General features: G+C 36.6%; 1 protein-coding gene across 2 annotated transcripts in view; it reads right to left on the bottom strand.

The window, feature by feature from the left end:
- LEF1 (lymphoid enhancer binding factor 1) overlaps window positions 1-25,419 on the bottom strand; it is a 96,622-nt gene that overhangs the window by 1,874 nt on the left and 69,329 nt on the right. For both annotated transcript variants that reach the window (XM_063310245.1, XM_063310246.1), the window contains 4 exons: window positions 21,192-21,314; window positions 19,729-19,891; window positions 13,480-13,587; window positions 11,478-11,526 (listed from right to left, as the gene is read on the bottom strand). In XM_063310245.1, the coding sequence (XP_063166315.1) occupies window positions 11,478-11,526; window positions 13,480-13,587; window positions 19,729-19,891; window positions 21,192-21,314 (443 nt within the window). The remainder of the gene's footprint in view (window positions 1-11,477; window positions 11,527-13,479; window positions 13,588-19,728; window positions 19,892-21,191; window positions 21,315-25,419) is intronic.

The following is a 25,419-nucleotide window of genomic DNA, read 5'->3' as shown; positions in this document are numbered from 1 at the left end:
AAAAAGGATATAAACACCTGCTATTTTGCAGAAGTTTTATTTTGTTTTACTATTTCTTCCCATTAAATCTTCCTAACCTTTGAAAAAACAGACTCCAGAATCCTCTGGGAAAAAACCCCACCCCTTCAACTGAAGCGGTGTGCATCTGACTAACCTAGTTCCAATTTCCTCATAAAATTAACCTATCCATAGCTTTTTTAAAAAAAAAGCCTCTTCAGCTTCTTCCTTTAAAAAAAACTGCTCCAGAAGAGAAGGGGATCAAAGATCCATGGAGGACTTTCTCTTTCAAGGAGGACAGAAAAGAGGCCAAGCAAAAAAGCAAAGAAACCACTGGAAAGAGAGCACCCTGCCGATTAATATTTACTTTAGGCCTTTTCATCCCAGATTTTCAAAGGTTTGGTTCAGGTTGCTCTTCCTGGGAAGGTTTTCCTCTCAGTCTTACATTAAAACATTCTGCTTCCTGTTGCGGAATAGCCTTCAGGCACCGAGCCAGGAGTTCGCAGTACAAGCAGAGCAATTCAGAGCTCCTCTCCGTTAGCAGCCAAGAATGTATTCCTTGCTGTAGGAAATGAAGTGCCCTTCTGTTGAGATGGTTCCCATCCCCCCAACCCACACCCTTTCTCTTTCCAGAAGCCTTTCTTTCAAGTGGGGAGATGAAAATAATGTCCAGTCTTTCTTTAGCCCACCCTCTTCAAAAAGGGGACTGATGTTGACAGTAACTGTGATTTTTCTTTCCAAGCATCCCCATAATTCTTAATGGATCCTTTTTTCATACAACTGAAAATGCGAGTGCTAATTTTTACAAGAGGGTACCTCCAACTTTAAATGTAGGTCTCTGCTTTCTACTTCTTTAAAGATAAATGCTACAGCTACAGAGTTGTTTTGCTTAAGTCCGTGAATTGAAGTCCTTCGTCCAATAAAAATTATAGCAACAACAAACATTGCGTCCTGCAATTGCAAGCTGAAAAACTGGAGATCCTTCCAGTTCCTACTGATAAACTGACTGGAGCCTTAAAGGAACATAATGGAGTTCCCTAGCAGATATGAAACAGGTCATGCCAGGATTCCTTTCAAGAAACCACAGGTATGTGCTACAGAGACGGAAGACTTCCCACATCTAAGGCTCCACTGGAGGGCTGCAGCTGAAGTTTGGCCAACCCAGGCATGCCCAAGCAAAGCCCAACCCGCCAGTGAAGTCGGTGCAATCAAAGAGAGCAATTACAGCTCCCTGGCTGTGGTTAGGCTTCAAAGCAAAGCGCTGCAAGTCACATTTTAGCATATGTGAAGCCTTGAGCCTCAGCCACAAAGCTAGATCTGTTGCCTCTGCCATTTGCACTGTAGTGCAGCTCTGTGACTGTAGCAGAGAAGTGAGGAACCGCTCCGCAGTGGCTGAGTATTTTAAAAAAAATGCTCCACAGTTGAAAGATAACAGCAAAATTTTGGCAGCAAGAAGGGTGCATAATTGAAGACTTGTGGCATGCAGAGATCAGAGGCGGGATTTTAAACTCCCCCCCATCTCCCAAGAAATTCCCAATAAGGTTTTGTCCTTTTCTGTAGTGTACAATTTGAAAAGAGCTAGAGCAAGCAAAGATATATTTAACACAAAATAATATTTTTTAGGTTTTTGGTTGGATTTGTTCATAAATATATATATATATATATATACACATACTTTAGGATAACTTTAATGGATGACCTCAAGCTAAAATGGACTGGAAGCTGAATCAAAACTAGTCTCTCTCATGCCAAAATCTCACGATTTAAACCACCTGAGAAAATGACCATCCATTGGACTCAAGTTTCCAACATTTCCTCCAGCAATTTGTTCTACAGCTCTCTTTATCATTAAGTAATTACAATGCAATACAACTTAATATAAAATTCTAAGCCTAAAATTCTGCTTATTGTGTTCTACATTTATGTTATGGATAGTTCCTTACAGAGTCTATGACTTTTATCTGCAAAAACTATTTTTTAAAAAACAACATCTACATTACATTATATTGACACTGTCCAATCTTTTCTCATTCGCCATGCATTTCTAAGCTACAGTATTTTTATTGCTTTCCTTTGAGAACTTTGCAATGGAATATAAAACTGAACTCAAAATCTAAGGTCAGCATAATAATTTAGTGGCATATAGCAGCATGCATCTGCTAAGTTTCTTTTATTTGACCTTAAATTTCTGTCAAGCTCTAGGCTGTTTTCAGATGGAAGACTTTTTGTTCTGCCACTCAAAAAACATCATGAAATTATTTAGCTTTTGGCTTCATAGTGAATTTTCTGTGGCAAAAAAAGAAAAAAAGAAAAGGTGGAAAAAATATAAGAAGATTATAAAAACCACACCATGTGGGCCCCAGGTAAAATGTAGTGTTGCCTGCACAATAAAAGCCCTGCTACCTGGGAGCAACCTAAAAATAAATCAGTTTAATGTTAACTTTACCAGGCCAATAGTAATTAGCTGGAGCAGCAATTTAATGATAAATCTTGGGCTATTATAAGTAATGATGTCTTACTGTGTATTACATTTTATCTTCCCTTATAATAACAAGTAATCAGTGTTTACTGAAATAACCTCTTTTAAAAAAAAACCCTGAGTTAACATGCAATGTAATGAATTCATTAAATAGCAAATGATTCAACTAAAATATTTTGTTCTGCTGACAGTCCCAGCAACATTTACCTTATTCAGAGGAATAGCCTGTCCCGTCTTGCTTGCTCATGTATGTATTTATTTATTTCAATTTGGCTGTACCAGAGAGGCTCCAAGCCTTCCCCATATTTATATTCTCTATCAGTATTCTCTTGTAATATGGACTAGGCCACAAGTCAAAAGTATTACTGATTTCATCATATTTTCTCACAGTAATTTTGAGAGAAGAATTTTCGTCTCCCTTTTATGTTAATAATGGACCTAAATAATATATTAGTTTGATACACATTTTCCTTTTTTAAAATTAAAGAGACTCAAAGTTTTACAAAAGTTGCTTTTTGAAGCAGCATCCAGGAACCAGTAAGGAAAGTAGGCTGTTTCACATGCTGTTCCCCCCTCAATAGAAAATGTATCTTAACTAGTAACAATTCTGAAGGCAGCGTTCCTGACGACCTAAGTTAAGGACCCATGGCCTTCTAGTTAACTGCTAAATTTCATCTCTCCATCACCCTGGCCACCATGGCTAATGTGAGAAATGCTGGTCCATAACATCTGGAAGACCACAGCAGTCCGTGCTGGAAAGCGAATGTGAAGGTTACCTAAGAATCCAAGCCATTTAGGGCTGTAAATCTCATTTAAGCTGTGATGGGAACAAATTAGAAACGTGTGTATCTGTCACAACTATGGAAGGCAAATGCTCCAAGCATCAGCAAGTATGGCTGCAGCATTTTGCACTAACTGCAGTTTTCATTTTTTTTTTTCAGAAGCACAGAATTATTTATGTAACTATGGCACAAAAAACTGAACCTAGTAAGTCTTCAGTATGGACAGTATATGGTCCAACCTGCAAGATCAATAATACTGAAGAGTCCACAATATGGAATCTCACAACGTTCTCCCAACGTATCTGGGAAGTACCAGATTAGGAAAGAGTGGGCATCATTAAGTAAAGTTTTATCATAGAGTTTGTTATGCTTATGTTTTGGGACAAAACTTTAACCATAAAAAATGGACTCTAAATCAAAAGTTTCATTTCTCCAATTCCTCCAGCAGGTGTCACTCTACTTACAGACAAACAAGAAAAGCCATACCCTCTGCAGTGTTACAACCTAGTTTGTAATCTAATATATTAAATAATACAAGAACACAATCTTCCTGAGATGTTATTTTCTCCACCAAATAAACATCAAGAAATATACCGAAATGCTAGTTTAGGCCTAGTGTGGACTCATAACAGCAGGGTATTCATTTAGCTTTTCAGTCAATGGATAGACCTGAATTTGGGATGGCTGGCTGAAAACTTAAGAATAATTTTAGTATAAATTACTACGTTACAATCTATTATGCTTACTGAAATTGTCATAGTTTGTTCTAAAGAAACAAAACCAATTTCCTAGTAGTTTCTAAAAATGAATTAAACAAGTTAAAATGAGTTAAAAAAGAAGTCAACATACTGTAATTTGTCAGATTCAGCTTTTAACAAGTACATTATATCTGAATGCATCATTTTATGCCTGGTGTTCTAAATTCCAGATTTAAATTTAAATAAATTCTTGCTATTAGATACTGCTTTCTTACTTTAAAAAAAAAACATCTTGGTAAGATCTTAACTTGTGCAAGTAAAAAAGAATAAAATTGGGGCCTCAAAGTACAGTAGACTTGTGTGGCCCAGTGGCTTTTTAAAAAAAAGGTCAAGAAATTCACTGCTGCCATTCCTAAAGATGCAATGTGGAGGGCCTCCAATGCCTCCAGGCCTCATCACATATTCCTTTGCAGCCCATTAGAATTTTTGATTTATCAGTGTGATTTATCTTTTCCCCAGTACAAGTTCTGTAGGCCTGCATACATGTTCAACATGAACTTAAGTAAATGGCTCACAGAGTACCCTTAGCTGGTTCTTTTTGCTGGAGGAAGTTAACCTCTCCTAATTAGATACATGGACAGGATCTCCTCCTTAGGAAAATTAGCAGCACCGCAGGAACTTGATGAACCATTAGCCAACACAGATATGGATAGAGTGTGCAATACAAGGAAAGAGAGGAACATTTGGAAAAGTTTTCCAGCTGTGTTCAAAATCTTGGCCGCTGGCAAGAGAAACGAAAAAGTCTGAGTATTCACGTTCTTTCATTAAAAAGGATACTTGATGTGCTGTAACAGTGCACTCTGCACTGTGGGAGGGGCATAGCCATGCAAATTTACTATTTCTACTTTTCAGTATAATATCTTTGATTCCCCTTCCCATTTTTATTTTATTTAATCAGAAGTTTCAAAGCAAGAAAAAAATGTAACTCACACTGTGTACCCTCAGGTTAACCCATATATAGTTCCATAATATTTGGAAAATTTTGGGTTAACAGCATTACCATTTCCATCCTTAAAGAGAAAAGACCTGTCAAAATTAAATTAAATGTAAATGCTTCACAGTGCAGCATCTTGCTTGCTACAGTAGTAAACCAGATGCATTCAAGAAACGAGAGGCAGATCTTGAAATAACTGGTGAGATTTTTATACAAAGCAAATGCCTGGTTAGAAGGTGTTTTCCTTTTGAATGCAGCAGAAAATCTTTCCCTGCTTGACCTAAATCCTGTTAATCAGCTAATTTTAATTTAACTCCTGAGGTAAAATGTCCAAAGAAGCTTTTAACACTATGAATAAAGTGAAGTCCCATTTTCTTCACTTCTCTTACTCTGTTTTCTTATTCAGACATGTCCACTGAGTTGGACAGTATGGCATAGCAAGGATTTAACATCGTTTGTCTGATTACATCATCATGCAAATTATATAAATTATAAATCACAGTGGAAATTTAGAATGCTACCTGTGAAATCGGGTAAATTGAGATTTCACTGTAGTTTGATCTAAACTAGCAGTTATCCCTTCTTTTTGCAGCTTAACTAATCGTGCATTGTTTGTTGCATCCTTTTGCTTATCCTGATTCTCCTGCCATTTGCATGCTAGTTTTATGGAGCAAAAAGAATCGCTAGCCTATTCATTTATTTCACATCCCACAGTTTTTTCTTATTTTTAATATTAAAGATGGGAAAAGACAACAACAGCTAAAAGGCCCAAAAACCAAAGAACATGATCCATACACACATCCCACATAAATCCCCAGAATCAATTTGGTTTATTTATTGTATTATTTTTATGTAGATTTATATGGCCACAAATACCAGCAAATCTACACAATGTTATTTTCTTAAATTAGATTTCTAGGGTCAAGCAGGTTTGGGAATAATATTTGGGAAAGGACATAGGTGAAAGCTCCTGTCTTAGAACTGAAGGCAAATATCTGGGTTGAGACTACGCTTAGAAGCTAGCTGTTATTTTTAAAGGTCCTGAAAGCCTAAAATCTGCCTGCCCCGATCTAAGAAATCTTCGGCATTTGTTTTGCTGGATGTGACCTATAGGCCCATTTTAAAAGAATGGGAACTTCCTGGTCTTTTTTTCTGCTTGTGGCAAGTGATAACATACAAAGTGCCAAGTTACCCAAATTCTGTGGAAAGGATTATAAAAATCAGGCTAATTAACTTGTCTCTACTTTGCATACAATTTATCCCATTTGCAAGATTTGCAGACTTCATAGCATTTAGATGATGCATGCAGGGAAATGGGCAGCACTGAGAAATGGAAGAGGCAGAGAGTACATAGACTACGAGAAGACTTATTCATAAAAAGTAGAAGTTAACAGGAATATTGGTGGAAAGTGATTGTGTAATGATGGAGTTCTTGAGTTTAACACAAATTTTAAAAGCTACATGCTTTGCTGAATGTTTTGCATACCTTGTGTTTCAAAAATAAAAGTGGATTTTAATAAACTCAGCATAATTCCATGGCAGGAAAATTCAGGGGAAAAAAGAGTTCCTAAAAATACTAAATGTTAACGCACAACTGGAAAATATTCCTGCGAGAAGAAGAAAAGGGCAGTAGAAGAAGCCAATGTGGCTACACAAAAGTACTGAAAAGAAAAAAAAGCACAGAAATAGGAAGTAGAAAGTAGAAAGTGGGACATGTCACCAAGAAAGAGTACATGCGGGTAGCCTAAGACTGTAGAGCTGTACAGACACGGCCAAAAGTATTGGAACCCCTCCACTTTCACCCCCAAAATTGGGATTCTTTGGGGAAAAGTGCAGGTTTTTTGGCTGTGTCTATCCGGAAAGCAAAAGTTTAGAATGTGTAAAGTTGGCACTTGGCTGGAGAATACCTATTTATTTTGAATGAGTTGAATGAGTCCAGGACCATATCAACTGCATCCTAAATTACGGGAAGATGAACTTGTTCATGTTTAATAAATCCTGGAGAATGGATGAAGTGCCAGAGGGCTGATGGAGCCTGTATCTTTGAAGAAGGATCCAGAGAACTACATAATAGTCACTCTGACATCTACACCAGGATGACTGTAGGCCAAATCATAAAAGATTGTTCTATAAGCACCTTGGAAACGATGTGGTAATTGCCAAAAGTCAGCATATATTTCTCAAGGCCAAATCTTGCCAGACTAACTTTATCTCATTTTTATTAACTTCTGTAATAAACTGTGGACATATTTTAGACTTAATGTATCTTGATTGCAGCAAAACATTTGATAAAGTACTCCATGACATTCTGATTAGCAAGCTCGTTAAAAATGAGCTGGAGGGTATGATAATTAAGTGAATATGTAGTTGGCTCAAAAATTGTACTTAAAATTTCCTCATCAAACTGGATGAAGTATTGAGTGGGTATTTTAGGGTTTATTCCTGAGCCTTGTACTCTTCAACATTTTTATTAATGCCTTAGATGAAGAGGAAGAGGGAATGCTTATCATATTTGCAAATGACACAAAATTGGATGGGATAAAAAATATCCTAGAAGACAGAAATAAAATTCAAAGAATATTGATCTTGAAGAAATGGATAAAGGAAACTTAATGGAAACCAATGGAAATTTAAAGAAAACTTAATACTTGAAAAGATTCATACATATAAGAATAATAGGACTTATTTTCTATCACTCTAGAATACAAGATGCAGAACAATGTATTACTGGAAGGCATGTTCCAATTAAATGTATAAAAATCCTGCAGAAGAGAGCAATTTGACACCGGAACCAATTGCCCAGAGAAATAGTTGGTTTCCTTCACTAGATGTGTTCAAGAAAAAGCAAGGTGGACATCTGAAAGGGATACTTTAACTGGAATTCCTGCACTGAAGAGGTTGAACTGGCTACTTCCTGTTCTATGATTCTGTACATAGTAAGTCAGGAAGACAAGCAGGAAGAATTCAGATGAGCTTTCCAGGATATTTTAATGTTTTCCTCACTGATGACTACATGTTTTTGGCTAGACCTCTGATTTCTTAACACAGGATGATTAGTTTATAACTGCAGCCCCCTAACCCCCCAAGAAGCCAATTTCCCAATATACAAATGGCAATAACTTTTTGATGAAAAATGTGATGATGAAAGTATTTATTTTTTATTTTATTTTTATCCCACCTTAAATTATTTTTATAAATAACTCAAGGTGGTGAACATACCTAATACTCCTTCCTCCTCCTATTTTCCCCACAACAACCCTGTGAGGTGAGTTGGGCTGAGAGAGAAATGGCCCAAGGTCACCCAGTCGGCTTTCATGCCTATGATGGGACTAGAACTCATGGTCTCCTGGTTTCTAGCCCAGCACCTTAACCACTAGACCAAACTGTTAACAGAGTCATCACTATTTGGACCCAAATTCAATGTATATTTCAACTGGAAACAGCTGTACAATATGATACTGTCTTTGGTTTTTGAAGACACTCACCCTTTCACTATTATTAAAATATAAATTATATAAGTATTATTGAAATTTGAAAGCTGTATCTAGCCAGCTGAAACTACCTGACCTGCCCAAAGCAGAGAACATCTTAAAATTCTGGAAGTTTCACCATATTTGAAAGTGGAATATTCTTCCATTTAGCAAATTTAGGGGGAAAAAACTGGAATACTTTGTAAAAACTTGTTATTTTTACTTTGTAAAATCAATCAATCAAATATAAGGCCAAAAAGATCTTTGCTCCCATGCTTTCCACATTTATGTTTTGAAATTATATGAAGTTACTACGTGGAATTAGTTAATAATATATATTTTAAAAACTACTACTGTACTTTTTCCACAAGGATAACATAATAATTCTTTGAATCTGTATTTTAATCGCAAGGTCATTTAGTTGCTAATCCATTTCTCAACATCCAAAAAATGTTGAAAAATGTTTTACTGAACATTGACTGAATAAGCTTACCAATAACTGTATTTCTTTAAGGTATGTTTCTTCTGTTCAATTAGCTGATCAAAAGACAGACATAAAACTAAAGTAGATGAATGGATAAAATGATGTTCTGTGTTCAACTTATTAGGCATTAATTCCCTTGCAAAAAGAGCATAATCAGTTTAAAGCTGTTTTGATAGTTAGTGAAACAAAAGATTATTGTGAACAACAGGATTTGGGAAGTGTACCATTCAGGTTAAATCACTTCAGTGTAAGACTTAAATGGTAGCTATTTTAGATATATTCAGATTTTCATTTTATTTTTAATATTTAGATTAATCTAGGAAGCTTTCATTAATTTTTATGCATCATTGGGGTCTTCACCATACACAATCCTTATCACAAAGTTGGAAGAAAAAAACTCAGGTATTGAAATGGTGAGGCATTTTTGTAGCATTCAAAAATATGAAACAACACAACCACACACACAGACATACATAAGATATAAACACTTATATCTAAGTATTTTGAAACAGAAATGCTCTTATCTTGCCAGTCAAGATTACACAAATAGTGATGAAAACAAATCAATTTGGTTTAACTTGTTTCTAATGAGGATTTTTGCAGCATTATGCCAGTCAAAAATGGTTTAACTGCTTATGAAAATCATTGGGCTTCACAGGCAGACTTGCAGCTGGTCAGTGAGGTACAGTTAGTTTGCATGATGTAATTAAATAATAAAAAGGAAAAGAACTTATGGGTCTAAAATACACAGCCGGTATAAAAACCATTAATCATAAGAACGTTCATTTGAGGGCAGCACATTAAATTTGTTTGTGCAATAAATTCTTGATTTCTTTCAAATGTTAAATGTGGGAGCGTTTTAATATATATACATATACATATACATATACATATACATATACATATACATATACATATACATATACATATGGTAGAAAGTCTTTTATAAATATTCTTACCATGTTTCAGATGTAGGCAGCTGTCATTCGTGGGGCTGTACCTGTAGAAGATTGTTGTTCTTTTAACAAATTTCCACTGAATAATTTTTTTGCACACCCCAAATAAAAGGTCTTATGCTAGAATATGCATTGCTGATTGATTTCCTCTGCCTTTTATGGTTCTTATACCAGCCATTTTATTTATTTGTTTTAAAAAGAGGGGACCTTGTGTTGCTTTCAGCAGAAAGGTCTTTGTAATCTATTTTTTTAAAGGTATGTTAGGATAAAGTCTCCTTTGAATTGTGCTCAATTCCGTAGTTTTCTTGGCAACAGTATGGAAGTGGTTTGCCATGACTTCTTCTGGGAAGATTTTTTTGACTTCCCAATCTAGCCTACATCCCCAGGATTTCCTGGTGTTCTTCTACCCAAATACTTAACAGGTCTGACTTTGTTTAGCTTTATGAATTTACTAAGGTTGCCATTCACAATTTATCCATGAGATTTACTGATTTATTTACAAGGCTTATAAACTACTCCAACTGAAGCTGACTCTTCTGCAATGAAGAAATAAGCTGATCCAAAATCTCTGCTGTTGCCCTTAACAGCAGCCCTGAAAGAGAATATTCTTCATACTTCTGGAAGTCAGTAGTGGATTGAAGGAGCTAAGATGCAATTCATGGCATGTGCAAGCAATACAATTTCTCAAGTACTGTTTCCTGAAGCCAAGCAATGGTATAGAAGAAAAAAAGGCAGTTGACTTTTTGTCACTGCTGCTTAATTTTTTTGAGCTGGTACTGCCTATATAGGGACGCGGTGGCGCTGCGGGTTAAACCGCTGAGCTGCCGATCGGAAGGTCAGCGGTTCGAAACCGCGGGGCAGGGTGAGCTCCCGTTGCTCGTCCCAGCTCCTGCACACCAAGCAGTTCGAAAACATGCAAATGTGAGTAGATTAATTGGTACCGCTTCGGCGGGAAGGTAACGGCGTTCCGTGAGTCATGCTGGCCACATGACCACGGACGGGTCCTTAGGGACAACGCCGGCTCCAAGGCTTAGAAACGGAGATGAGCACCGCCCCCTAGAGTCGGACACGACTGGACTTTACGTCAAGGGAAACCTTTACCTTTACCTTACTGCCTATATATGTTGATGAACTAGGGTTACTTTTGCAATTTTCAGTACTAACTTTCAGTTTCTGCTACCTTTCAAGAAGGTCAATGCATGAGAAAGTTGCAAATACAAGCTGGCCTGTTCAAGGCTGTTTTCTTCCCTCTTTATTGATACAGCTTTGGCAAAGAAATTATGGCAATTATGTTGTTCTACACTTACTGGTGCTATTACTGTCCTCCAATCTTTAAGCCTCTACTGACATCCAAAAGAATGGAGATTAATTTCTTCTCCCAGTTGCTGAAACAAACCACAGAGCTTCATTCCAAGCATCCCTTCCAAATGAGAGTAAAACTCTCAATTTGGCATAATTCTGGGTGCATGAGAGCAAGACAATGAAGGTGACATTAAAAAGAATCATTAGAGTACGTATTGTCCAATATGGAGAGAAATTTACATCTTGATTCAGCAAAATGCTGAACCTTTTAAACACAGCAAATATTTAACCTGAATATCTACCCATAAGATATACCTGATGTCGACTCCTGTAGCTTCTCTCTCTTTCTCTTTTTCTTCTTTCCCTTTAGAAAGTAGGAAAAAAGCCTTTATTTATGAGTAATAAGGAAATAAATAACTCAAGAAAAGCCTTTGGAGATTATCCCTATAAGCAATCCTAAAACATACTATGTCCCTGTGCTTCTACAATTCTCAAGGATGAATGTTGAACTTTGCCTATACTTTATTATAGACAGCCATTCTACCCTTATCAGGTGGGCAAGATGCAGGCAATAAGAGAGTCCACATCAATCTTACAAAAGTTACTTGCAAACCCCTTTCCAGATACAGTAGTTATCATCTTCAACGGAGGCCAACCCATAGCAGAAATTCTAAAAAAAGCTTTTTTTATGATCCAGAAATATGAGAGAGGAGAAGAACTTGCTTGCTGGGAATTGCAGAACAGCTATATTATTTAACTCTGTGCAATAAGGGGTGCTGGATTGCAAACATCTGTATCAGCCTCCTGGAGCAAGCATGGCCTTTTCCCCATATAGAGAAATCTCAGTAAGTTTCACCATAACCTCAAAGTTCCTCCACTAAACTAAGCTTTGCACAGTAGATCAAGTTTTACTCATCATTCATAACTAGTGGTTAAATTTTGTCTGTCTGTGAGGAAAACCATAAAAATTACAATATGGCATTTCACTTAAGAAAACATCCTGCAAATGCTACTTGGGAGACATTGCGCTGGCAGGATGTGCATATCGTGAACATTTAAGAAAAAAAGTAATCAAATTGAGTATAGAGTCATTGTTAGTGACAACAATAAGCCACAATTCTAGTTGTAGATGCACAACTATTTAACTGAGAACCATACTCAGCTGTAGTCCAGAGAGTGGAAATTTGTGAAGCTGCTGAAAGTATTGCTCTGAAATCTTACAGGAGTTTACAATCCCCATGCTAAGAATCAAAATATCTACTAATGCTCTTAATTTCCAGTAGCTGGATAGGGTGTTATCCTTTTTCCCTTCCATTTTAGCATAATTCATTAAAACTGAATACCTTTTCAAAATGGACTGACACATAAATGACATTGTTAAATGAATGTAGGTACTAGACAAAGATGATTCACTGTGCTCTGAAACTCATTGGCTCTTTTATGGAATCTGACTTAGGCAGTAAGTCTATTTATCTGGCATTAACTAGGCACATGAGATTAAGGATATATCCCACTATCGATTGAAATCTTAATGAATGTGTGAGAGACTATATTTTCAAAGTCAGAACTATGCCTGGGATTAGGCTTGTCTTTGAATTGTTTATTTAAGAGTCATCAAGGCCCTGTCTTAACTAACTCTCAGATAAATAAGTCTCTGGCTATCGTGAGTAGGGATTTTTTAAAAAGAACTATTTACAAAGTAAATGGAAGATATACTGTTTAATTGTAATTATTTTTATAGTTTGCTGTGTGAAAACCTTAATATTAAAAAAAACCCAATTTGAAGAAGTGCTGCTAACTGAAGCCTTTCATCTTAAAAATAAAAAGATACCCCACAGCCAAAAGGGTTGCTGCTCAACTCAATCCATACTACATTTTGTTTGCTTTACACACACACACACACAAATTTCACATTGCCAAGATAAACTCCAAAATAATTCTAGTACGGCATCATTCAGAAGGAATTCATTGTCATGTGTATTTATTAACCATACGATAAGCTATGTCAAAACAGTGATTTGACAATCAGTCTTAGGACATAAATCCCTGCTCCAGATGTCTGCAAAACAATTCTCTAATACTGAATTGTCATTTTGATGTATTTTTCAGATAGGCATAAAGCTGTACCAGGAAAACAATGAAAATTTTGGAATCCATTTGTGCATGTAAAATTTGTCTTAAGAGAAGAGAAAAATATATAGACCTCAAAATGAACAAAATGCCAATACTAGGAGCTTTTGCTCCATTTGGACATTCAGATCCCTGTGTGTTAACTACAGCGAGATCAAATTGAAGAAAATGTAAATAAGAAGCTTACATAGTTGTCTCTTGCAGACCAGCCAGGATACAGCTGCATGTGTAGCTGCCTTTCTTTCCGAGCTAGTTCATAATATTTTGCTTGTTCTTCACGCGACAAGGCATGCCACTGCAAGTGAAGTGAAAAAGGAATAAGCTACATGTGCAGACATCTAAGGATATGAATTCCAATTTATTCTGGTGCATGAAAAAATACAACCATCCAGAGTGCTCACATATTACCAATGGTAGCATAAGAAACTTGCACAATATACACAACTGATGGCAGACAGAGGAGATCTGAGTTTTTAAATACATAACTTTGAAATTTGATGTGGAAGGCCTTTGAGAAATTATGGGGAGAGGCTATCAATGGCTTTAGGACAGCGTGCAGCTTCCTGACCCTCCTGCCTTTTTCATAATCTGACGACTTTTGACCACACAGCCAAAATTTTGTAGTACTGTTCTCCAATAATCACCAATGCAGTTTTTTTACCATTTTGAGACAGGAAGTATATGGAAACTGTTGTATAATGACCACAATAGATATGATGCCATTTTTAAAAAGACAAGACACCAGCCCTCTTTCTTCTTTACACCACCACCTCGAGATATAATCCTCAGCTCCACTCTGAAATGTTAAATGCTGCCCCATTCCAAGAGAACTGTGATCAGCAGAAAAATTGATAGTAGAAAGAAGAAGAAGAAAAAAGAGGACAGTCCTTTGTAAACATATTTTTGAATTTCCGTTTATCCAAAGCCAGCATGGAATTCTTAGATGCTATTCAAGAAAACATAGCTTTTAAACAAAATAGGTTCCATATTGATTGAATAAGGAGAGGCTTCCATGTAGATGAAGATCATGATACTGATGAAGAATACTGATGAAATTAATTAATGATATTAAAATAGCCCCTCTTTCAAGTTTATATTTTGTCTTTTAAAAAAGAAGTACTAAGAACTCATTAGAAGTCGAGGCTGCCAAGTCTCTGTAGGAGAAGCATAAAAGACATAAAAAGTCTATCAGTTTGTGTTGTTAATTTTTTACCAAGCAGACCATGATGCTTACTATATGTAAATGCTATATTATGCTGAATTTTTTTGCTCTTCTGTTTTGAAGGGGTGACCTCCAAAAGTTGATACAAAATTCTAATTTTTAATATGACAGAAGGGGAAATTATTAACTGCATGTCCAAAGACTAATAATTTTAATTATATATTTTTATTACTTTTAAATGTAAGATAAATAAATTAAGTTTAGTTTGGTCCCTAGCTGCACCCACTACTTTTGGGAGTATAGCCTTTGGCTTGCCCATTAAGGATGGACCTCAGCCCCCCTGAAAAAAAGTGGGCTATCCTAATTTTTATTTTACATAGACATATTACACTCACATGTATTGTGCAACCAAGGAGAGAATTTGATGTTTTCACAACAGTTTATAGTGTAGCATATTCTGAATTCTGTATGTGATATATGCAATATCCTGACAAATTACAAGATAATACTTAGAAATTGTTTAGGAATAATATAATAAATAATCAATTGCATGAGTCTATATTTTTTGACCTGAGAGTCTGAATGTCCAGTACGACAGGGACAGCTGGAATGCATGGAGTTAAATACTGAAACATATCATACTACATTTGGGGTGGGGGAGAAGATATGGCATTGCAACAAAAGAGACAGCTAAGGAATGATAGGCTGATGCCACAGAAACAAATGCAAAAGAAAACTACAAAACACAGAAGGAAAAGGCTAGGCAGTGTGTCTCCTGAAACTTTGAATAAATATGGCTTTGACATGACAGTGAATGAAAAGCAATTGCAACGTTCATGGATCATGGAGATGGTGCAATATGAACTGGCTGAATGGAAAGGAAGACCTTTTGCTAATTGCTTTTCACAGATTAATGACTGGTAGCAAAGAAATCTTGAAGAGATAGACTTGAAGAAGACAAAATAGCAATTAAAAATTAGAATGTTTAAGTCAACTATTCTCATGTATTAGTATGCCTTTTTAACCATGCAATCATGCAGCACTCACTTGATGATTTCTGAGCAACAGTATAGCGACAATAGCATGTACTTTAGAAGGCTGATCAAAATCTTCCACCTTGGGGTGTTTTAGTCATTCTTCCAGTCATGTGGGATTTAAACTACAGTCTGTTCTGTTCCCAGTTTCCAATGCATACCCTTTAAAGGACCACTTTTTATTGTTGAACTTACCACTACATTGTTTAAAAACCAAGCCCTCTAGTTTAACATTCCAAAAATATTGAACATGAGGCAATTTTTAGAACAAGTGAGCTGCTCTTCTGTGCATATGCACAACTTTCCCTGAACCACAGCAGCCTTCGCCCTTCAAGCAGCAGCCTGATCCAATCTCTGCAGCTGCCCATCAGCTGTTTCACAGCAGGAAATTAGGGTAGAAGCTTGCAGCTTCCAAGAGCTAGACAGCAGGAAACATGGGAGGGAGCCAAGAAGAGAGATGAAGTGCCAAAGACACACTGCATTACCAAGGAAGCAGAGCTGCCTAAAAATATTAGTAATGGAAGTTTGGGTTTTTTGGAGAAACCTTATCTTTTAGACACATAACCAAATCATAATATTCTAAACTATCTGCCATTCAGTCACAATTTTTGCAACATAAACTTGTGTGTTGTAATCCAACATTTTGATTTTATTGATTTTACTGTCACTTTTTATATTTTGCATTTTGTTTTATTGTGGCAAGCCAACCTGAATGCTTATAAAGTGGAAAAGCCAGGATATATGTAATGTTATAACATTAAATTTTAAAAATTAGCATCAACTAGGTTTTTTGGGTCAGTTCTTTACTGCTCTCCTCTAAAGGGTAATATTAAACATGCACGTAACTGAATTCATAGCATGAATTAATTGATTTGAAATATATATTCAAAGATGGAATAGGCTTTTAAGACAGCAGAATCTCAATCCTTTGAAACAAAACTAATCATCCTGTCAAATTCTGCTCTGAAATAACACTAGAGAGAGGCTTCACCAAAGCTTTGGACAGATTCCCACAATGCTATTTTTCCTTTCACTACAAAGCAATTTCAGTTGTTCGCCATCTGCTACTATGTCCAAGCTTTGCTTTTAACAGACTAGTGCAAATACCAGAAAAATGATATTTGCACTAGCATGCCAATAGCCAAATCCTCCATGAATTGGCAGATGCACACAGCCAACTGACATCAGATAGAAGCACCTATACAGACAAGACCTTTCCTGCGATTGCCAGGTGCTCAGAAGGTAGGGTCAGTACACATGCCATTGATAAGGCCATAATTTATGTAGAAGCAGCCTGAGTGAGAATTCTTTAATGTGCTCCTTGAAGTGTATGTTTAACTTAGTTCACTTCTGATGTTTGCTAAAATGGTGCTGGCTCAAATAAAAATGTAACATGGTAGGGATAAAATAGGGACAATGTGTAAAAGTAACCTTAATCATCCAAAGAAATCTGAGGTCATTGTTCTCTATTTTGTGAAACGCATTGATCAAAGAAAATATTTATTGATGACTCTTGGAAAAAGAGATACAGGTAGTCCGCATTTAGCGACTGCCTCGGACAGCGACCATCCACAGTTATGATAGTGGTGAAAAAGTAACTTTACGACCAATCCTCACATTTATGACCTTCACAGGTCGGTAAAGCAAAGGAAAGCTAAAGTAAGATCATAAGCACAGTCGTGGTTTTACTTTGCAACCGCTTCATTTAATGGTCAAGTTGCCAATCCCAGTCGTGGTTGCTAAATGAGGACTACCTGTAGTTACTTCTACAATATACAAAAGTATTACGGTGAAGGGAAGACAGGTAAGAAAATGAGCTCATAAAATATCCTCAGCTAAAATGTCAAATCTACAAACTAAACATTTTTCAGCTGTAAAGTCCACTACTCACATTAAGAGAAGCAATCAATTTTGTTGATTTTTCAAAGCACCAAACATACATTTGCATGTTCTTTTTTAAAGTTAAAATTCTAAACAGAAATGGTCATTGCTGCTATTTCCACCACAGTACCACAGGATATTTGGTGATTGCATGTTTTAAATCTTGCATGCTATGTTGAAAGTACTTCTAGTAGACTTCAGTTCCTGACACCCATATAGTTTTCTTGGCAACAATGTGGAAATGGTTTTCTAATCCCTTCTACCAGGTCATTTTTTAAAACTTGCCAGTATAACCTACCAGAAAGTTTCCCTGTAGTACTCCAACCAACTGCTAACCAGACTTGATCCTGCCTATCTCAGACCAGGCCAGCACTTGCTGAAAATATATGTACAATCACAAGCAGGTAGAGCAATTTTGAAAAAAAAAAAAAGATTGGAAAACTTGGTGACATATAGGCCACTGTCCAAGCAGCACTGTGGGCTACCTCATCTATCAGAGTATAACTTCTAGATTCACAATCCCAGTGCCCATCCAGAAAAGGCCCATTGCCAGTTTATCTTGGAATGTTATAAGTATTAAGCTATAAACCAATACCCTATACTACAGAGGATATAGGAATTATCCTGGGAGACAAGAGGTAGCTTAAGTCATGAAGAAAATTATCAAAATATAGACAGGAGCTTAAGCTAATTCAGTGTTTAGGAAAATCATAGTAGGAATTTCTAGTCATATGACATGTAGGTAACCTAATAATCAAACATATAACACATGCTTTGATGGGACCAAGCAATAAACATTATATTATTCCTAGCATATAGATCCCTAATCACTCTGACGCCAAGATTAATTTTATAAGCCAAGGGTTTATGTGCTTGACAACCACAGATCAAGTTAAACATCTGAAGGAAGTAAAAAGCTAGGCTTAGCATAAGAGTCACAACTTTTAAGTTTTAAAAAAGATTCTTACTCTTTTATGGTACATATATTTTTTTATAAAAATGTACTGAAATAATACTTGAACATGCCTGAGACTGATTAGATCTCTTTTCTTTCCTTTCAAAACACTATGTAAAGCAGAATATTAAGTATGCAGTATTGATACAGAGCAGCATTTCTCAACCTTGGCAACTTAAGATGTGTGGACTTCAACTCCCAAAATTCCCCAGCTAGCCATGGAGAATTGCATTATCTATGCATCGCTTTCCACAGGAAAAGGCTGTCATAGCCTACTCTCACTATGAAATACAGGTTGAATTTTCAGGCTCCTTTTGAAAATAAGTGGTTTAATTTGTTGGACAAAACAAATCTAGCTATCTGCTCCAGCAGACAGTGTGACTGGGACACAGGTTGCTATTGACTTTATGTATTTCATAGAACCATCAAACCCTTGCAAGCAAACAAATCTGACAAGAGCTATTTTTCCCAGATGACTCCTGGTGGTAGAAGCAAGAACAGAGAGTAGGTGGCTGAGAGAAAAAGTGTGTGTGTGTGTGTGTGTGTGTGTGTGTCTGCCAGAAAAACTGAATGTCAAAAAGAGGGAGTCTTGGTGGTCTCAACCCCAACTTTGCTCTGGCCAGGCCATTACACACTTTATTCCCATCCACCAGTGACATGTGATATGGAACTCAAAAGACTACGCTGTAGGATGAACAAGAAAGCAATCTGTCCATTGTATTCTACCACTTTAAAATGCTGGACCTTGGATACCAACTGTCTGTAAGGAAACTATAAATTTACTGAACTGCCAGATAGAGGCTCTACCGGCTAGTTCAATTTTATACTACATAGGTTAACATGGAATTAGATGGAAGAACAGATTAGAAGTCCTATCTATTTTATCATTAGTATTTTATGTCTATGTATGTTTGTGTGCATTCATTTATTTAAATTCCAGAACATAAATGCATAAAGCTACTTTATACTTCTGATCTACCTAATAGAGTACCGACTCTGCTGAACGTCAACAGTTCTCCATAATTAACGTTTCTCATTGTTCTCCTATTGGAGATACTTCAACTAGCGATCTGAGGAATTAAACCTGAGAACTTGGACATACATTTTGCATGCATACAAAATTTCTGTGCTGATGTTTCCTTGCATTATAAGACTAGTTGGTTTTATTTTAAGTTATCTCACATCACTTTCATTAACCAATAACAGCATACTCAATTTGTGAACAAATAAGGGAGGGGCCTTCTAGATGAAGTCTGATGCAATAATCGTGATAAGTGGAACTGAATCTCAACCCAACAACTCTAGAGGACACAAACCTAAGGCTAATTGAATGTGGTGGGTGAGTTAAATACTATAGACTGAATACACAATATGCATATACACAAAAACACATTTCTTCCATACCCTTCTGCCGAGAATCTGGTTGATAGCTGCACTTTCTTTCAGAGTACATTCTGCTACAACATTCGCTCTCATCTCTTTCATGTATAACATGAAAGCGTTCAGAGGTTTCTTAATGTGAGGTCTTTTGGGCTCCTGTTCTTTCCTCTGCTCATGCTGAGGCTTCCTAAAGGTAACAGGAGGAAAGAGAACATATAGAAGAGAACAACTGATATCATGTTCAGCTTTAAAGGGATATTTTATACTATATTTCAGATGATCAACAGATTTCTTCCCCATTTATATATAGCAATGTTTCATAGGTTATTTCAGTGTTCAGACATAAAGAAAAAGAAGGAAGAAAGCAAAAAATAACCTCTCATTCCTAACTGGCAGTCTTTTCCCCTGTAATTTGTTAAGGAGTCTTAGACTTCCTTAACAGTGGCACGCACAAATATTTCCAGATTTATCAGAATTTCTATAGCTATAAGATATGTACACAAAACAGCACAAGCCTTTTTAAGAGCAAAGGAACTTGTGGATAAACTAATAATTAGCAATTCAAGAATCAACACTCAGGGATGTTGAGGAACAGAATTTCCTGTAACATGAGAATTAAAACAAAACCTAATAATTTAAAGATAAATGACGCTGCTTCCATCCAACCTATTTAAAAGGTATAAAAGATGCCTGTCAAATGACAAATCCAAAGATGGAACAGTGATAAGCTCACTTACTTTAGAAAGAAAAATATCTATATATCTTTTCCACAAAATATGGAAACTGAAAAACAAGAGTTCAACTCCCCAAAATACATATAAGAGTAAATCTGGGGATTGTTGTCACTTAAAACAGATTTATCTGTACCTATGACCAAGTCAGAAGCAATCTAGTTTTGATGTTATTTGGCAGTTTTTATGTATATAATGTCCCATGTCTGGGTTAATCCACAACATTTGATTTTTTAAAATTATATATTTAATTTGTATTAATTGTGTGTTTTACATAAAATGCCTATTTTTCTTTGAAATATGATTAAACTGCATACCTTTGCTAGGCTAATCATAAGAGTCACTTAGAACTGGAAATATGGAAATCAGAAAGCGATTCTATAAGTATCACCTACATCCAAAGGAAAAATATATCTAGTTATGTAAATATTTTTATATCTTTGTGAGATAAGTTTTGATAAGCCGTCATCCATTTGACAGCGCACATCTAGGTTGGATCATAGTAAAATCAGAGCATAACAAGTTTTCATTGACTTGATACTAAATTAGTTACCTCTGTGTAGATAGCTTCAATTTTCAAGGTAGCGACACCTGAAAATACCAAATGCTCTATTCATATTTGAGCACATATCCAACATTCTATTTTAGTGATAAGCAGGAAAAAAGCCCTTCATCACAACTATCTTGCCATATCTATTTGGTTCCCAAGCACTGCAGATGAAGGATTGTTAAAAGACTTGGAAAAGTGCAACTCACACATGCATTAAGTCACTGTCTGTGTGCGGATGTTCTTGTTTGACTTGAGGTGTTACAATTGCTGGGTGAGGGATTCCAGTTGTGTGGGGTCCTGGAGGACCTGGGATCATATGATGTGAAAACCTACAAAAGATGGAAAAGGGCAAGTCGTCTTCATAATGGCGATTTGAGCATAGTATAGAACAGTTACATGAATCATGAGAAAGCCTAGGAAGAAATCTTTCATATTGGGCCAGCAACAAAAATATTAGGATGCCTATCTCTGAAAGCTAAGACATGGACAGAATAAACAGGATTATTTTTGTCCTTTAACCCCAGAGAAATGCTGCAGCAGAAATCTTGTATTATATGCAAAGCAATTTAATGCGTCCAATAATTCTAAAAATATATACAGTAGGACACATAGCTCTAATTTTATCCTAGCCCCATAAAAATATTTTTTCACATAAATATGACATTAAAGTTACCCACCACCAGCTAACAAAAAGAGGAATGATCATGCAGGAAAAAATAAGATTGAAAACTTGCATTTCCTTGAGAAGCTATAGCTTTCCAATTGTATAATCTAAATCCCAAGATCAATCTAATCAAGTATTTTTAACTTGTCACTATGATATGTGACTCACTCATGAGGCACATGATACACTCACAACTCATCCTCCTGGTACAATTGTTCTCCAATATTCTGTCTTCCCATCTAGCTGCTTTTATAACTGATCTTTTAAGATACTGCACATGTGCACTTCAGCCTTGTGACATTGTATCTTATTATCGGTGGGTTGCCTAAATGTACATGTCTTAAAAGTAGAGAATGCACACTCTTGTGAGTGTCATGAAGGAACGGGAAGTCCTGAGAGGAAGAAAAACCTTATCTCATTATGACTGGGGCAGCAAAGTCATACTTTCCACAATAACTTGTTATGTACCTGTAATTATAGCCCTTTGAGTAGTAATATGTGAATGCACAGACAAGAATTATTCACTTGCACTTACAGACATGTTTGGTAGGAACCCTGCTCCCGTGTACCATAAACCTTGGCATGGTTCCCACTAAACCATTTCAGTTTTCAAAGCCACCACAACAGTTCCAGTACTGAGAGTGCCTGAGACCAAATGATAGAGGGCAAGTTATGAGAATGTACAGATGGCATTCAAAGAACTACAGTTCAGTTAATTCTTCATGATGGTCTCCATGATTCACACATATAAGGCTGAGTAGCAAGCACCTTACTCGAAGGGGTGTCTGGGCATTCTAAAGCTATTGAAGAGACCACTGCCCTTCCAAAGGGCAATGCATCTTTCTGGGAGCACTGGTCTAGTCCACAAGGACACTGAGTGGAGGCCTGCGCACACACCAGGGGAACACTGCAGAGGGAAGCTGTCAAAGTTGCCATCACTCTTGTGGGAAGAGCCTTGATTGGAAGGGAGCACAGCTGTTTGGCCAGCACACAACAAAGCTTAATAGTTGTTTCCTTTTGGAGAAATGCTGGGAGATATACCACACCCTTTAGATGGGCCTTGGAAGGCCAGGAATAAATGGCGGTCCCAATGCAAATGACACACAACAGACATCCACAGCATGAAGCGTCATTTCTTGTAGTGTTGAAGGCTTGGGGAGAAAGGTGGGCAGTATGATGTTTTGATTCAAATGAAAGACTGAAATTGACTTTGGAGGGAAGTTAGGTGAAAGACTACTCTGTGTGTCTGAAAAATAAGGAGGCAAGGATCTTTTTATAAGGTGCATAGTTCTCCAGATACCTTCCCTGGGAGGAGGTGAATCAGGGAGATAGCAATATGAGTACAGATGCATTAATGCTGAGAGAAGAAGGTGGTCCTGGATGGAAGTAGTCTCTCTTCCAGAGAAGAAAGATGTGCTAGAGCTTTTATGAAATACTTCAGAGTATAAACTGGAGAATTTTTCAACATCAAGAATGGTGGTAATAGAATTGGAGAAGTCCACTATGAAGAGAAACTTGAGCTATTGCAACTGGAACTGAGCAGACAAGAGAAGATTTACTCCTCTTTTTCTTCTTAGCCTTGTGGAATTGAGCAGTGCAAGCCTCTTAAAAACCTTTAAACCCTTTATGGACATTTTATTCAGTGCAAATATTAGCTAAACATCAAACAGTGGAGAATTCAACTGATCTCTCAGAGATGAGGGAGCCACCAGAACAATACTGCCTCCTACTACATCATAGTAGGAGGTTTGGAGGAAGATGAGGAGCCTACAATAGCTTCACAGTCTGCCATCCTTAAAGGTTGCTCCTAGACGGTGATTCACAGACAAGGACAAACAGTGTGATGAGCCTGTTTAATAAATGCCTGGTGGTGTTTACCTATGTCTACTGTGTAACTTTCACCAGGTCAAACAAGCCCATCTGAGGGGAAAAGTTTGTTCCCACAATGCTGGTAGTTGTGAAATAGGGTCCTGAAGATCATAAAGTTGAAGTCCAGCTGCCTGTGAAGAGAGGTTATGAAGTCTTGTTGAACAATTCTAAAAAGTCTTGAAGAAGAGTTGAGATAAGTTTAAATAAAATTGGAAGGAAGAAAGGAAAAAAATAAATATATTGGACAAACACAAGGACCAACTGTTCAGTTATGAATGTGCTGATATTGTGGTGGTTGAAAACAAACAGAGAGTTTAGGGAAATGTTCCTAGTTATCCAGCGTGGTGTGTGTTTCCTCAAACAATTCTGTAATTCTAAAAGATTCCAGACTGGACTCTGCAGAGGTACATACCCCATGTGTATGAATCACAAGACAATAAACACAGTAAATGTCGCTAGGATGCTCCAGTTTACACTTTGGGCTGCCTTGAAGGGTAGGACTGGACCAGAAATTAAGAGTGTTTTGTTTCCAACACACATGTATGAAAATGTTAAACTCTGAGCTGCCACAACATTAATTCGTACATCCACTCCTGTGCAGATTTGCATGTTTGCATCCAATCAAAGTACTTAGGAGAAAATATAATAGCAGAAACTTGGAACTGCAGTGCTGTAGGTAATGAAATATAGGTTTTCTCCCTTCTCACACATTTAAGGCACTACACATTGGTGTGTACCTCTTAAAGCAAAGTAGATACTGCACATTATTTACTCAGCAAGTAGTGTTTGGGGCAAACATCACCACGGCTTATACCTTACACTGAAAAGGATTTCCAGCATAGATCCTATCCCATGCTATCTCTTCACTTGTTTATAAAGAAATATTCCAGTAAATATTAAATAGCTTTCCACAATTCCAGCAGAACTTTCTGCACTTCATAACAGTGAAGCTATTCAAATTATTACCAGCTTAACAACAGACAATTCTGCTAATATTATAAAAAGCTAGGGGAGATGTATAAATTGAATAGATAAAATAAATAATGGTCCAATATTTCAAAGATCATCATGGTGGTGGTAGTGGTGAGGAAACAATTATTCTTTTTATTTGGCCAAGATTAGCTTTCTCCCTTCTGATGTTGTCCAGATGTGCTGGATTTCCACTCTCATATTGAGCAGGACTGCATCCTGTGCATGTCAATACACTGCTAATTGGCACAATGTGGGGAAGCGTATGTTGGTTTGCAAAGTAGTCTCTAGTTTAGAGATCCTAATTTGTACAGAATAAGATTATCAGGCTTGGGGTAAAACAGGGTATATGTAGTAAAACAAGAAAACATACTGTCAAGAATGAAGAGGTGTTAAATGAATGAGGACTGAATAAGAAAGGGATTGGCAGCATAAAAGAAAAAAAGTACTTGATGGGATTGATAAGATCCTCAGAAAGAGAATGATGAGAAATTTAAAGAATAATGGTGGAAACATTTCTTTTTTAACAAGGACAGAAAGGTATGGAGAAGTACAGTGCATAATGCTGGTATGAACTAGTTTTAGCTATTTTTCTTTCTTATCTTATGCCTTTTCTTTCTTTAGCTTACTATTTCTTACTTATTTTCTGCATTAGGGAACCTGATTTAGCTAGTAATCTGTTAAAGCCAAACTGCAGCTGAATTGCATTAACTGTTATACATGAAAATAGTGTCCTTGGATTAGCCTGATATTTCCTTAGTCTCATCTAGCCCTTTTATACTTCATATATAAAAATAAGTTGATAACCTGACATGTTGCATAAATTCATTATAAAACTCGTCCAGAAAAAAAGTGTAAAGCGATAAAAAGCAAATAGAAGAAGTTTTATTGAGCTTTGCCCAATTATAATATGGGAGGAAATAAAAAGAATG

The sequence above is a fragment of the Candoia aspera genome, chromosome 8 (genome assembly GCF_035149785.1).
Source record: "Candoia aspera isolate rCanAsp1 chromosome 8, rCanAsp1.hap2, whole genome shotgun sequence".
Classification (NCBI taxonomy): Eukaryota; Metazoa; Chordata; class Lepidosauria; order Squamata; family Boidae; genus Candoia; species Candoia aspera.
Note: the sequence above shows the minus strand (reverse complement) of the source record. Positions and strands in the feature narration are given on the sequence as shown.